This window comes from Sylvia atricapilla, chromosome 1 (assembly GCF_009819655.1).
Source record: "Sylvia atricapilla isolate bSylAtr1 chromosome 1, bSylAtr1.pri, whole genome shotgun sequence".
NCBI lineage: Eukaryota > Metazoa > Chordata > Aves > Passeriformes > Sylviidae > Sylvia > Sylvia atricapilla.
Window position 1 is genome coordinate 100,033,007 of NC_089140.1, and position 16,353 is coordinate 100,049,359.

At 43.5% G+C, this 16,353-nt stretch overlaps 1 protein-coding gene across 1 annotated transcript; it reads right to left on the bottom strand.

Annotated features, from left to right (window-relative positions):
• Window positions 1-1,108: 1,108 nt before the first annotated feature.
• On the bottom strand, window positions 1,109-15,450 carry CIDEA (cell death inducing DFFA like effector a). The gene is made up of 5 exons (XM_066328822.1): window positions 15,351-15,450; window positions 11,216-11,372; window positions 10,879-11,025; window positions 8,551-8,732; window positions 1,109-5,413 (listed from the first exon to the last, which is right to left on the bottom strand). Exons 1-5 carry the CDS (start codon window positions 15,392-15,394, stop codon window positions 5,281-5,283), a joined length of 663 nt encoding a protein of 220 aa, XP_066184919.1. The 5' UTR covers window positions 15,395-15,450; the 3' UTR covers window positions 1,109-5,280.
• Between the last annotated feature and the right edge of the window lie 903 nt (window positions 15,451-16,353).

Sequence of the window (16,353 nt, forward strand, 5' to 3'; positions counted from 1 at the left end):
ACAGCGTATGGAGCTGCCTGCTCCAGTGAGGGTCCCTCACTGTCCCCAGCTCCTGCTCCAGGAAAATGGCTCATTCCTGGGCTCCCCGTGGCTGCAGCTTCCTCCCAGGCATGTCCACCTGCTGTGGGAGGGGATGTCCCTGGGTGGATGTTTCCTCCAGCATGTTCCTGCCCAGGCTGCAGAGAAGGCTCTGTCTGGCACCTGTAGCGCTGCCTCCCACTTCTTTTCTGACCTTGAAGTCTGCAGGTTATCTCCCACAGCTTTTTCAGTCCTTCCTCACAGCTGCTGCACAGCAGTTTTTACCCTTTCTTAAATATGATTCCACAGAGACACTGCAGGCTTGTCTGGAGGCCTCAGCTTTGGGCAGTGGTGGGCTCATTTCAGAGCCAGATGGAAGGAGCTCTGTACGACACAGAGGCCACCCTCACAGCATCCTTCTAATTCCCGCTGCCAAAGCCTTGCCACTGAACCAAACACAGTTCCATTCTGTGCTTTCCCACAGCAAGAAACCAGACCGTGATTCCCTCACAAGAGGAGAGCTGCTACATTAGTCAAGCTCTTTGAAACTGTCCCTTTAGCTAAATACAAGATGGACTTATTAGATAGAAGAGCAACAGACAAATCACACTTGCATGCTAACCCCCCTCAAGCTTAAGTTAATCCTGAACTAGACAAATATGCTATTTCACTCACCTAAATCAATTTTTTTCCTTGCAGTCACGTCTACTACTCTAGGTAAATGACTGCAGAGAGGTTTTATGAGGCAAAATAAAGAGGTCCTTGATCTTAACACTGCTTAGTGAACACCAGAGATCACTGAAACCTTCATCTCCTGTACTCAGTATTTTGTAGTCTTTTGCAACTTTTGTAAAAGATGGAGGAAAGCAAACCTTTTGTATGAAAGGAAACAGTTTGCACAGTCTCTCTGAGGCCAGAAAGTGAGTCAGCACTAAGGAGTTAAGAGTTCAGAGCCACAAAATAGTATCCAGTTACTTCGCTGCCACAGTCCTGCATTTGGAAACGGTTTATGCCAGACCATGGATTCATTAATATTCATGATCATTTCAGGAATATCTTATTCTGGAAATGAATAGAGACAACACCCAAAGCCACTTCTTGATTTCGTTTATTAATGAAATTGGCACCACACAGTAGAAACTATTGCCATCACTGAAAGCAATTTTCACCCACCTCAATTTTCAAGCTAAACTACCGAGATTAAAAATTGGGAAGTTAGAAAATAGGACATTTTTCCTTAGCAAAACAACAATCCTTACACTTAAAAATATCTTAGCTACATATATGACAATGTAAGGTAGAGAAAGATGTGATAAACTCTAAGCCCCACAAGGATACTTGCTGATACATAACTGAAGTGGTATGTTAATCACATTAAGACTAATAAACCTTGGGGCATCAAGTCAAAAACATGCCTTGTACTTTGGTTTTAAATTTCTTTTAACTCTTAATTAAATAGCCTGTGCCTTTAGTTCAAGTGTGATTTCAGGGAAGAAGCACACTGAAATTATTTAGAGTTATATTCTGCAAGTTACAAATTATCATATGAGTTTATCTTCACACTTAAAATTCAGAATTACCAACATTTCCAAAATTGTGTATACATACCTCTCTGGACACTTCACTGAAAAACATTCCAGCTCAAGGTCCAATTTTCCTGCTTTTATCTTCCCCTCCTCTGTAGGGAAGGGATTCGTAATGTTTCCTACAGCATATTTCAAATGATCTAAGGAATTTAGACCCTGCTTTTTCCTTTCTGCCTGGAAATAAGGGCTTTCTTCTGAAAGAATCGGAAGGTGCAAGAAAACTTTCATGGGTTTATGAAAGGAAGGAAATGAAGTAATGATAAACTGCACACACACACAAGCTACTAGATTCTTCATTCTGGTCGCAAAGAAAGCAACTTTGCTCTGTCTGCAGAACATGAGCAGTGCCTGAGTCAACAAGGTCTCTTACTTCAGTGAAAATTCCTTTTTTGGTAACCAGAGAGTAGGACTTGGTGCATTGTTAGTAAGTGATGCAAAGCAACAGGCAAAAAGGGTCAGTGCAAGCAAGGAGGCAGCAAACATGTTTCACACCTTCTGCATGTCCTTGCTCCCAGCCTTGTCTGCAACAGCAATAAATGCAGGTTAACTGAGGCTATGGGAATGAAAACTAAAGCTAAAAGTGCCACGTGGAAAAATTTAGCTGCTTCTCCACACACCTGCAGTTAAAAGCCTTTGCTTTTAGTTTTTCTGTGTATAGCTTGTATTTTCTGAAATACAGAAATTTTCTACAGTTTTCTGAAAGGTAGATCTTTGCTATGTATATGTGTACGATATACAACTGAAGTAGAAGCTGTACTTCCTAAACAGTCCGAAAAAAACCCCAACAAAATCACAAAACAATAAATAACCCAAAACGAACTGGTTCCAGTTTAGAGAATGACAAACTCTTCCAGTCTGACTCAAAGCCAAAACTTTTTTTCCAGAAAGAAGTTGTTACAGTAGGAAATATCACCTCCAAATGCTAAGCCTGTGAAAGACCCAGATTCAAAAGCAATGAAACTATTTTAGACACAGCTTCCAGGAGACTTCTCCCATTTCGAGGAAATATCAGATCTGAGCTCCTTTAATTCAAAATGCAAACAGCTGAACAGAGGGAATTGCTCCAAGATGGAGACTGCTGCACATAGGAGCTTCAGCAGCTTGAGTTTTAAATGTTAAGCTGTTGAAGCAGCAGCTGCTTAAAAACATTGCACATCCATAGCAGGTTAGCTTTTCAGATCACTGCTAGATTCCCAGATAGTGCCACTGTAAACTATGGACTGTTAGTCCTGTAACAATTGCCTCTGGCTAGAGAAGGCTGGAATTTGGGATCTGCACAGTTCAGACATGCAAAAGCTTTTGTACTACAGATGTTGAAGAAGCAACTCAAAGCAAGCAACAATGACCCATTCCAGTTGTTTTACATTTTTTTTACTACTGGTGCTTCCACCTTAGGCAACATAAATATTCTTAGAAGCATTTAAGAGAAATTCCTTCAAGGGCTGTGCTTGTTTTAATAGAATAAGTGGTCCTTAAAAGCTGAAAAAAATCAATTACCATGTCCTTGTAAAGTCAGTTAAATGCACTTCCTTGCCGGGGAAAGAAAGACTTTGGCCAAGGATTAACATGGCAACAATCATTTATGCAGAGGGTGTCAAGAAAAATACAGACAAAACATAGAGTTTATATCAAAATGGAAGCTTTCTCATTACTCCCAGCATAGTTTATTGTTTTCTTCTGAAGGACACATGACAGTGCTGCAAGCTCCAGACATTCTTCACTGTGAGAAATTAGGAGAGAACAAGTCCTCCCCTTATCTGGAGCAGTATGCCCTCTGCCTCCTCCAGCATACACTCAGAAGTAGATGGCAAACAACAGGAATTAGGAAAAGACACCAAGGTTTTTCTTAGCTGTCTATTTATTTGTAGTACCATTACTTAAGAGAGGGGCAGAGACAGACCAAAACTTGTGTCCATCAGTCCCTTTAACACTCAGGCTTAGGGCTGCCTTTCCTCTCAAAGGTGATTTGAAGGATGCAGCTCCAGCTGGCATAGCCACACTCACAGTGGGAAGGCAAAAATAAGCATATGAAGGTGAGATTTGCAGCTGATAGCAAGAGCAATTTTGCCATGTATCAGTGACCTTTGAAGTGAACAGACTCATCTAAGAGGCCAGAATAGACACCACGAACCATGAGACTTCATCTTTTCCAGTTTTCTGTTTCTCTTTTAGCAATGCAGTTGGTGCACACAGTTATTGGGTTCCTGTCTCAGGGGCATGGCAAGCACTGTGGGGTCCATAGTGGTCTTTTCCCTTTCACTCCCACTGATTTCCTCCCCTGCTCCACTTGTTCTCTTGGCATCAGAGCTGCTCTTATTAGGTGGCACCTACTGTCAGGACAGACACATCTTCTGCATCTGATGTCTGTCCCCTTAACAGCTTTCAGCCTTCCTAAAGTTCTTCATGTGCAAACAAACAAAAACCTGAAAAGCTACATGTGTGAACAACCAAAACTGTTTTTTTTTTTTTCCTTCACCAAGCTGAGTTTGCATTTTGACACAAGATGCCTCAGGCTACTTGGCCTCCAATTTTTCACACTGTTGAGGAAAAGCCTACTGAAAGCTGTGCATAGTAACAGTTCAGGAAACTGAAGGAAACATTAGTTTGTCCTTTAATGCAGCTTGTCTTAGGAGACTATAACACTGCAAATATTCACTTTAGAGCATACATGTATGTTATGCAAGACTAGATAGTGTCCCTGGCGCTCTCCCCTGAACCCAAGGGCAACAAAATATCCAGCATCTCTTACATGTACCTCAAGCCCAACTCGATGATGACCTAGTGTCATCTTATAACAGTAAAAACTGCAGAATTGGTGGTTTAATCCCTGAAAAAAGCTTCAGCTGCTTGCTTACAAGCCATAGTCATGAAACCATGGCAGATAACTGAATGCTCAGGCAGAACTGGACATCAGATTTGTTAAAAAATATGTCAAGTTCTTCAACTGGGTGAGCTGTAATAACCTGAACATCCTGAAGATTTGAAAAAAAAAAAAAAAGAACAATAATGAAAAGCTTTTATTTATTTTAAGGGAAGCAAGGCTAAATCTTAGCCTTCTGCTTAGTAGTTGCAAATCTCCAATTAGACTTCATGAGAAGAATCAGTCACTGAAGTAGGACTGAGGTTGCACTAAGTAGCTCTGCTGTCAGCAGGAGTAAATAGGTACACTTCACCTCAATTCCAGTTTCACTCCAATGCCAGCACTGGTTAAGGATTAAAACAAACAAATAAACAAACACATCCCACAGTGTGCCCTCACCTTACAGCCCAGTCTGTTCAGAGTGCAAGTAAACAGCCATGAAAACAAACAAACAAAAATCCCTCCAAAAGAATAAAACAGTGTCTTGATTGGTTCAAAAAATATTTCATTGGTTACAAAGCATGCAATTTTCCAAGTGTAGTCATTGTCCATTTCGATTTGCTGGGGCAAAAACCTGCTCTCTCTCCCCTTTGGCCAGATTCTCAGACATGATGCACCCATCTTTTTGTGGTGTCAAGAGCCTGTGAACATCCAACACTTCATGACTAAGGCCTACAAGCACTCTCAAAGAGGAAAACTATTAGTGTTAGTTCACGTTAATGCACATCCCCCTACTATAACATTGTTACAATCAGAACTGGACAAGAGAATGCCTTGAAGCAAAAGGACTCGACAGCAGAGGCGCAGCTGCGGTCACTACTCCCGCCTGGATCTTGGGCACATGTCATCTTCATCATATTCACCCATCAACTGCAACATATACGTTCCAGTGTAGAGAAGAAACTGTCCAGTTATTTGTGCTGCATGGGATATTAGCTGAAGCGCTTTCCTGGAAAAAAAAAAGGTAATTGGTTTAAGAAAAAAAAAAATCACCAGCAAGATTACATTACCCCTTTCCCCCCACAACATTATGATGAGTTAAGTCAATATATTTAAAAACCCCTCTCATTCCTTCTCACTTCTGAGAAGATGGTCATTTTTGTACCCTCTTTAGAGAAAACACTTGATTGACAGAAAACTATTGACATGTTGGCAAAACCAGAAATCACAAAGCAGAATTCAACAAAGCAGGCTGACATCCTGCTAGACCCTCACAGGCCTTCTGCAAAGCCATCACTTAAACCATCACAGAACCACAGGAAACAACTTAGCCTGGGAGCAGCATTCCTGCAGCATAAACTCACCTCATGTCTCACCCTTGTCATTCACTAATACAGCCCCGCATGCATCTTCAAGCCACAGATCAAACCTGATTAGAGCTGAACAATCACATTACAGTGGGTAGTCAACAGCAAAACAGGTGAAGCAGGAAAATTACTGCTGGCCAAGATGCAAGCCTTAAGAATCCTCAGTTCATAACTATTTTATTTTCTAAAAATTTGATAAAATCAGCATTCAAATATATACTGCTGTGTAAGACTCAGTACAAATCCATAGATAACATCGGGTAAGTACCAGAGGTTGACAACACAAACTGTGGATCTTCGCAGGGGAAGAGACAGTCATATTTGAATGGTCATTTATTCAACTTAGTTGTAACTGCACCTTCCATTCTGCAAGAAATAACAGGGACGTAAGTGCTGAGAGCTACATTTGAGTCTCATCTCCCAGAAGTTAGGAGGGCCCTCCCAAGTATGAGGCTGAGGCATTGGGAAGCAGTAGAAAAAAAATGGAACCATTCCAGAACTGGAATGGGATCAGTTTCTGAAGATACAGAAAACCAGATCAGTCACTCTTCTGCAGAAGAAAAAAAAGCAGGAAGATTTTCTGAATTCCTGTCTAAGAAAACATACAGCTGTGAACCCTCTGCTTCTATTCACTTGTCCTTTGAGCTTAAGCAGAGGAGCAAAAATCTGCCTCCTACAAATTCATTTTTAACCCCACTGTCATGAAAGGTTTGCAGCTGAAATCCAATGCCTCAGCATAGCAGAATACCCTGTACTTAGAGCCTGCGAAGCCTTTAAAGAACACTGTACCCTTATTCATGCTCCCCACACGTGCCATTTCAGCATGTTCTTCCTCTGGCACACAGAACAGGCCAAGGAGCTTTACAGTTGTAAAGAAAGCTGCACCTGGTGCTGAGCTTTGGAGCAGCTGCAGTGTGTCACTTGCACACAAGAGCAGTTGCCACTTAAGCCACGGAGCAAGTTATTTGTTGAGCTGGACATTTGATCCTTCAGTCGGACACTACAGGGGAACACCACGAGGGGAAATGCACTAATCAGACCTGGCAGCCTTCCAGCCCCACCCATCAGCAACAGCTGCAGCATTTTTCAGTCCTTTCCCTTCACACTCTGCATGTGGGCTTGGGGAGAGGGCATCAGAGTTGGCGATCTGGAATTCATTAGCAGAGGGGCTACACTAGGATCCTGACATCGTCTGTCACTGATTTAACAGCAAGCTGAGACGGGCCATGTCACTGCTGTGTTCAAGGGTATCCAAGGTTATCTCCTCTGTCACCCTGTTCTTTGCTAGCATACTGTCATCCCACCCTGACAGTGACATTTCCCTTCCAGCTCAGCTCTGTAACATAACAGAGCTTCCAGAAGAACTCCACAGCTACTTCAGCTGTTTGCCAGCACCGCTCCTTTCTCACCAGCTGCCCTGTCTTGGCAAGGGAGGCAGAATTGTCACTTCAAACTCTCCTTAGCAGCACAAGTTCCAGTGCTGATACCCAGTTCCATAGCAGGCAGTCAGAGATCAGAGTTTGTTTTGGCTTGAGAGAGTTTGACAAACATAAGACCTGGAGGAGTGCAGCTGTCCAAGGGCAAACCTCAGCTTTGAAGAAACCCTAATGAAGTCAGTGTTACAGGTGGATGCAGCATGTAGCTGGATAATCACTTCATCCAGACCAGAGAGGAGCCTTGTCTACAGCCAGCTGTAGCCCAGAAGATTAAGGGACCACCCAAGTAGAGCAGGAGAGGTCAGTGAGACCGAAGGACAGGGAACAAGACCAGCATTGTAATGCTGATCAGCATACCTGCATCAGGAGAGGAAAGACTGCCTAAAGACTTCATCTAAAGTCTACATGTCACTCTGGACAAGTCAAAACTTCACTGATGACATATACACCTGTCTGTCAGATCTGGTCCTCAAGTAATAAAATGGAGTACACCATTGTGTCTCAAACAAAATTCTACAAGTCAGGTAGAGAAACCTGGGGTTGCAGCTTAAACAAGTGTTAAAGTGCAGCACTTCTGGGAAGGAGTCTGAGCTCCTTTTTGAACCAGGGCAGAATACAGCTGATCTTGACAAGGCACCAGCTTTCAACTCGTTGCTGAAAACAGTGGACTGAAGAAGTATTATTTTTAAGACAGCATTTCCCGATAGCCAGCCCTATAGCAGATCAGTCCTACAGGAGACACTGGTCCTCGACAGGCTCCCTTTTGGCCTGCCTAGTGACCACACCAGCTGGCTTAAGAGTAATGACATCACAGTATTGCTACAGATGACAAATCCACATTAAGAGAGGAGAGTCTCACTCTCTTACATTTTCCTTTCCCTCCATGTAGTGGTGAATCTGGCAAACAGGAACAGCAATATCTGAGCAAGCTTTAAGACCACTGACATTAGATCTCAAATTCCTCTCATTTAATCCCCTTGAAGTCTCCTCTTTGAAGAGCTTCTTTCCTCAGCCTCCTGCATTCTTCAGACAAACAAGTCAAGGAAATGTGAGGAAATTCTCTCAGCAGAACAAAGAAACCCTACTTACACCCTTTCAGTAAATACAAGCTGATAAAGAGTTTTGCCTTGGTGGAAACTTAAGATTCCATCATAAACAAGCTACAGGAAGTTTTTTACCAGTCAGCTATCTACCTTACAAAGAAAGGGTCAGCATACTGGTCAGTAGGTAATAAATAACAAAAAAATACTGATTTTATAAGCACACCTGCTCCACAGAACCAATAGCAAACACAGATTTTTGCATGAACGTGTACACCTGACCAGTAGCAGAAACACACTCACCGCAATACGCTTTTTGCTCCCATGCATTTGATGTCATATGAGATGGAGTAGATCTCATAGAAGGTTGCCTTGATGTTTAAGCAGCCAATAAAATCCTTAGGGTTCAGTTTGTACAGATCAAATGTGATGTTAGCTACTCCCATTTTCTTCTTCTTTCTCACAGCAACAACTCCATTTTTTGTCTAATTTAAAAAGAGAGAGACAGTTTATACCACAACACAGGAAACTACAGCAAGACAATTATTAACAGAGCAGCTCTTCAGAAGCAGCTTTGCTTATTCGAATCTTGGGGCCAGTTTCTAGTCAGTTCTAAACCTGAATTGAAAGCATTAGCACACAGAAAAGGAGATCTGTAGCTTATGTATGGTTTCTCAAGTCCTGAACAGGCTTCTGAAGTTTTCCAAAGAGACACTAAAGTTCTGGAGTGACAGAGCATCTCCCGAATATTTATTTTCTGTAGTAGAGCTTCTTCAGAGTACACTGAAGCCACTGGACAGTGTTCCTGCCATTTATTTATCCTGGTACATTCTGGCTGCTTTTTGAGGCAGCGAGGTTAGCCACCAAATATCCAGGATGACATCAGGTCCTTCTGTTTAATCAGGAACTCGAACATTCTTGGAGACTACTACAAAGATCAGACATCTGTGAAAAGTCAGGGACTCATTTCAAAACCTGGCCCAAACATCTCTTTCTTTCTACTAAAAAGAAACAGAGAGAGGAATCTCTGCTGATTAGGCCAAGGGTTTAATAATGAGATTTTAAGAGGAAAAGCAAAGGAGAAATAGCACAGAAAGACATCTTCCACCTTAAATGTGCCCTCCTTTATTGAAAGCAGCTCTTGTCTGCTGCAGGGTGTGTGCTTCAAGAAAGGAAAAACAAAAAGAAAATAGTAAAGAGAACCCATATGCACGGAGACATCTAGTGGATACACGGGATCCTCTGCTCAGCACATTCTGCTCAAGGTTAATGACCTGGCAGCTGCCAGGCTTTTTTCTGCATGCTAAATGAAGCAATAAAGTTGTGTAAGACTGAGCCTTTTTGTACTTGACACCCCAGCCCTCAGACAGTGCCATGATAAGTCAGACAAAGCTAAACACAGCAGTATATCATCAGCCAGCAATTTTATGCCTGTTTTACTTCGATAACCTCCAAGCTCCAGCAACAGGGTCCCCTATCAACAACAGCTTTGGATGTGTACAAGCAGTTGGTGTGCTTGGAAGCATCTCCCCGCACCCCTCCCCGTTAGCATCTGGAATATTTGGATAAAGCAGGACAGAGCTGGTGCTACACTCCAGGTGATTGGTGAAGCTGTGACAATCCCTCTGCTGTCATCCAGCACTTTCTGAAGAGGGGCTGCATTCAAACTTGTGCTGCTGCAATGCCAGACAGGAGACAGGAGCAAGGTGCAGTCACACCCTGGCTGCAACTCCTTTTCTGCCCTTGGAGCTCATGCCTCAGGTGCAGAGCTTGATAAGCCAGTGAGGCATTTTGGGGGAAAATGTACAGGCTACCCATACTGCAACAGGAGACAGGGAAAACAGGGCCACAGGATCGAGCTGTATGTGTGAAGGCACAAAAAATTGTGTCCCTGCTCACAGCTCCACAGCCAGCTCTGCACCTGGTAGAAAAAAATTTTGACGCCAGTTTTTTAGCAACAACCATCTCATGGAAAAACAGTTATGAGTTTGACTCTATGTTTTTAATGTATAGATTACTATTTCCCCATAAAAGAACTAATTGAATACTGAATTTATATGATTAGAAGGCTAAAGCAAGCCAGTTTTAATAGTTCTTAAATATCTTGAAGAATGCAGACTAACATTAGGCTCTGATGCCAACTTCTGGCTATTTGCAAAAACACAGGCATGTTTCTAATTATCATTAACTCTTACTGCCTTTGGAAGGCAGAACTTGCTTTATATTACTTTACTTGTGCATTTTTACAGTCTAAATCTAATCTTTAAAGGCACTGTATTTTTTAAACTTCATGGAGTCAAAGTCCTAATTTTTTTTTATGTTAGAAAAAGGCTCAAGAACAAATATTTCTGAGCTTCTCCAAAAGGAGGATATTGTCCCTCTAAGTCTTTGCAGTTGTAATGCTTTATTTCAATTCCTGGTGGATTTTGCCAACTGATCTATGTCTAAAAAAGGGACAATAAGAAATATGAACTCAATTTTTTCATCCAGGAAAGCTCAACAAGGAGTTTACATCTTGCCTCTTCAGAGGAATTTTTCCTCCCTTTCTCCCCTCTTCCCAACAATCTTAGCAGCCACAAACATTCCTCTATCCACTTCTAGTCAAATGAGAAAGAAGCAGTCAACACTTACTGGTGTCCATTTCTGTCCATTTTCTAGAACCATGAAGTGTGTATTATCATCCAGGGACTTGAAGAACTCTTCTGTGTCCACAACTGTGCCATCTTCCTCCAAAACCAGAGTAACTATTCCAGCAGTTATAACGAAGGCATCTAAAGTCTGAAAAAAAACCCAGGAGATTTTAGCACTCTGAAGAGAGCCCATAATTTCATATTGACACATGCTCATCTGAAATATTCTCCTGAACTTCCCCAGTCGCGGTTTTTTAGAAGAACAAGTCTGTGGGCTGTCTTTCTGGGATGCTGTATTTCCCTGTGAGTTTCAGTCAGAGTGGGACTGTTTGCTGTACCTTGCTGAGGAGCTCTTGCAGGCTGCTTGCAACAATTCCTTTCCGGCTGCTTCGGGAGGCATTGGACACACGGAAAGGGCGCCCTGCAGGCATGAGAGGAGGGAACAGGGTCTGTTTGGTTACTGCTCCTACAGATGCTCCCATGGATATGAAAGATCTAAGACAAATAAAAATTCAACATAGTTACAAAAACAGTCGTGTCAAGTACTGCAAGAAGGAGGAAGATGTTGACATAATCACATTATACGAGTAATTCACAGATCACATTAAGACTCTTGGAGCTTAATTTCAAAATAAATACTACACAGCCCTACAGATATGTTATCTCTGAACTCCCTCTTGCCCATGACATTTGGAAAGACTTTTAAAATTAAAACAATTTCAAGCAGACTCAGGACACCTCTAGCTTCACAATCACAGTGAAGCTGATGGGTTGTAAAACTTAATGCAGTTTTAAATTCAGTTACTTAGATAATTCTCTTTATTTCTAAGACAAACACTCAGTGAGATCCATAATTAATTGAAAGCAATCTTATGTGTTAAGATATGAGTTTGTTTTAGGAAGACTGAACGTATTACCCATATACAAAACAGCCAGGGGCAGAATGCAAGCAGAGCTTTGTGATATGGTTACACTTGACTTCCGAAGAGTCAAGGCATTTGTTTGTAAATTATGTCTGCAGCCTATAAAATTCCATCTGGTTTTGAAAAACACAAAACAAGGGGCTTGTATCAGAAGGTGTTAAATGCAATCGAAGTAAAGATACAAGTACATAAATACATAGTGTTGGAGCAGGCTGCCAGCAAGGCTGGAAGAATTTAATCACTTTTAGAAAGATACTTTAGATTTTTCTTGGCAATTGCATATTTACCTTTGGTAAACCAAGCACATAACACCAGTAACAGCCTATTCCCACACCAAGGTAGAGACCCGCTTCATCTACACCTAGTGACACTTTTTCTGACAAATGATGATAATGGCTAAGTCAATAGTTAGCTTGCCAAAAATGGCACTCTGCCCGACACCTGAGAAGGATTGATTTCTAAATCTTTTAAAGGGAGGCAATATTTTGTCTTCCACACCCCTGGACTTCACCCTCTGTAAATACCTTTGGCTCCTTGATACTGAATTGCTCAGGAGTGGTAAAATAACGCTTCCCCATTTTGTTTTCCCACATAGGTGTGATAAGTCAACTTTATGTAGGAAAATCTATTCTCAGACATTTCACTGAGGGTAGAGTGAACTGGCAGCCTGTACCTGCAGCCAGAGTGAATGCAGAACTTCCTAGAACAACGAGATGGTATAAAGTTACTCAACTTATGATGTCCCAGTCACATCTTTTGTGCAAATCCACACCAACCGCAGAGAATAAATACCTTTTCTACACCTCTTATCTGGTCTGTAAGTGTCTGTTTGGAATGCACAGAACGTCATTCTTGTGCCTGAATAGATTCAGATTTCAGCAAATAATTTGTTTACTGATCTCATTCTGAACCACTCTTCTGGGCTATCACCTTTCCTCGAAAAAACAAGCTTACCTTCCTCAAAAACTCCTTGGCATTATTGGAGCTTTCATTTTTTAAAGGAGGAGAACATTCAGCAGTTCTGTTCTAACTCATGCTATTACTTCCTTGCAAATCCTGGCTATACTGTATGTCCCTGACTTTCAACATCTGGCATTTATACACACGTGGCTGATGGAAACCTCTGTCCTTCCTGTGACAAAGCTGGTGAGGACAAGCAGCCAGCTTGGCTTTCAGGAAATAAGAACTGTTTCATATTAAAGAGCTAATAAGCAGTGTTCCTCGTGGAAGAGGGTGAGGCCAGGGAGAGGACGAGGAGACAGCAGCACTGACAAGGGCATGGAAGCCCCACAGAAGGGAAGCCTGCTAGGACAGGCTGTGTTTGCCAATCTCTCTGCTGACTAAGTTAATAGGTCCCCAATCACCCCACTGGTTGTGGGCAGCTCACATTCTGAATCACTGAGTCTCTCCCTCAGGAAGGAAGCCTGCTCATCTACCTCGGGGCTGGTGACACCATTTCACCACTAACACCTGATGTTAAAAATTGCAGCGCTGAGGTTTCAAGAGCTTTCACAGCTCATTACACCTCATTGCCTCTCAATAATTTGAAAACTTGCATGTAGAATAGTAACCTGAGCGATATATATGTGAGTACTGCCAATTTTTTTCCCCCGCCCCCAAGGACAGTCAATATTAGTCCCATTGAAAAGTTTTCTGTCCCATTACTTAGGCGGAGTTGTCATTCACAAAAGACAAAGCATAGGGGTAACAGCCAAAACATACTGACAAAGAATGAAAAATGTTAAGGACCCAGCTCATGGGCAGGACTTGAGCTAACAGGGTTCACCCCAGCCAACTCTACAAGCCATGCTTTGAAGTGCTGAGCAGAAGTTTCTCAAGGAGTCAGGATCAATCACCTCACACTGCTGCCTAGCTCTATCTGAAGTCACAGCAATAAAACAAACAGACTAATAAACCAGGGCTTACATTATCACCACCACAGTCACTGAACAGGAAAGAGCTTAAGAAGTTGTTTAACAGTAGTGAAATTTCACCTACATTTTGATGAAATCTGTCAATGCATCTTTAAACTATGTCTGCTTATGAAGAAGCGAGTGTGGGCTCCAGGGCAGGCTGAGGTTTCAGCCAATGAGGAGACAAAAGGCAGAATGATGAAAAGCAGCCAGATAAACAGAGTGTGAACCCTTCCATTTCTGGGCCTATTGCTGAAAGCTGGTTTTTATTTTGGGCATCACTCTCCTTCCTAGACCATAGGCTCAAGCAGGCCAGCCTACATTCACAGCACTTGGATAGATCCATTCTTGTTGTAGCTGTCCTCAAAGCATAGACAAACCCATTCCTGACACAGGGAATTCCCCTGCTAGACTGGAGTTACCAAAAATAATTTCCTATTAAAAGCTGTTCAAGCTAAGTCACAAAACAAGTGGTGGAAAAGAACTAAGGTGCAGTTGGTATTATTATAAAGTTGAGTGACATGTTAAATACCAACAAATCCACCATTGTTTTATTCTTTATTATTCTTTAAAGCCAAAAGAATCAAGTTCTAGCTCTTAAAAGGAATCCTACATCTGTGGAATTAAAAATATTTTAATTTATAATAATAATGTATAAATTATTATTATGTTTATAATAATACTTTATAATAATATTTTATAATTGAAAGATCAAGTACCTTTAAACTCTAGCATCTCATCCAGTTTGTTTTGGATAACTACAATCTGCTACAGAGGGCTCCACAAATGCTGCCACAAGCATTCACTCTAATGTCAAAGCTGGTGGGAGAGATGAATTAATTTTTCAGGAGGACACAGGGATTAAAAGCCTGCCTTGGGCCCTGTACACATATTTCACTCTTTATCTTTGTTTGCAACATGTCCCATATGTTTGTCTAAGAATGTGGTGCAATGGTCTTCAGTCCCGCTCAGAAAAATCAACGTTGCACAACACGCTCCAGGACACGGCACCGATTGATTTTTAGGTTAGGGTTCGCTGGCAAATGACAGCGGCAGAAACAGGGAGGCAAAACAAGAGAAAACAACAAGAAAAATCCCCAGCAAAACAAAAAATAGGAAGAGGTCAGAAATTAGTCAGGAGACTTCGGGTTCAACCAGATGGCAGCGTGGTTCTGCTCACACACGCAGTGTAGAGCCACCACAAGCGCAGCTGGCAGCGGATGGATTTCCGAGCAGCGTACAGAGCTGTAGCTCCACGGCCGCGGCTGGCTCGGTGACAATGTGACCGAGCTTGTGGTTCTGTTGTCCCCGAGTCCCAGCGGGATAACACGCTACCCGCAGGCAGCCGGCAGCAGCCTCGGGCGCCGAGAGGCCACCGCACCTCAAAGGCGACTCAGGCTGCAGGGCTCCTACCTGTGCTTCCCTCAGCAGAGCTTCAGCCAGGCTCGCAGGGCTGCGAAGGCGTCCTGCCCTCCTTCCCCACACAGCGCCCATCGGGGCTAACCCCGCTCCAGCCCCGCCCGCACCGCGCCCTCCGCCCGGCAGCGCCGGAGCCGACCGGGCTGCTCGGACATCCCCAGCGGCCGCACCGGCACGGGGACGGGGACGGTGGAAGGGCGGGAGTGTCCCGCACTCACCGCAGCAGCGATCCCACGTAATCCCGAGCCATCTCCATGGCCATGCCCCGCCGGCCGCGGGGCAGCGCCGGTCACGGTATTTAAGAGCAGCGGGCGGGGCTCCTCCTCCAGCCGGGCCCTCCCTGCCCCCGGCGGCGCCGGGAGCCGTGCCCGGGACAGCCCCGCCGGGACACAGCGCTGTCCGCAGCGCCGGGGGTGCCGCAACAGGTGCCAGGCAGCGCGCTTTGGGAAGGGACATGTCTGCGGGAAGTGCCGTGTGCTTTACCTGGGAAAGGGGCGGGGAAGGTTTTGTTCAGCGCGGGTGGGGGATGCGCTCTACGCCTCAGCTAGTTACAGCTAATCTGGTAACAGTGGAAGCCAATCTCATTTGTGGCCTCCCGGCATTAGGGCAAATCAACAGATTAAGTGTCTCGGCTTCTGATTTTAGGGCATGTGAATAAGCTTACGGCTTGGATTAACGTGTACAGTAGTGGAGGTATTTGCTGTTACTCCTACGGGCAAGGGAGCAGTGGCTCCTGTTTACTCTACAGGAACAAAGGCAGTGTTTCCTGTTCACGTGGACACAAATCCTTCACAGTTCTTTTGGACTCTGGAACCAGGTTCTGTTGCTTACATCTGTCCAGCAACTATTGTACAGGAAAAATAGAGCCAGAAGCATCAGAACCTGCCCCAGGCAACAGCCTGACATAGGGCCAGGATCTGCACTAGGAAACCTTGCCACTGCCGATCAGGGAATGACTCCAGAAGCCCTTGCCAGCAGCACTCAGGTCACCCCCAGGGCCAGGAATAATCAGGTACTTGGTCGCCTGAATTGCTTTTCCTGTTTAGGGTAGAAAGGACCGCTCGAGATACCTCTTACTGTCCAGGTTTCTTTAGCAGGCAGTCTGACACCTGCTAGATGTCTTCTTCAGTCCTCAGCATTTGGGGCCTTTACCAGCTATTAAGAATTTAACTTTTTTGGTTGAGGGCAAATTGCTTTCTTAGATGGCATCTCCTCTCCAGC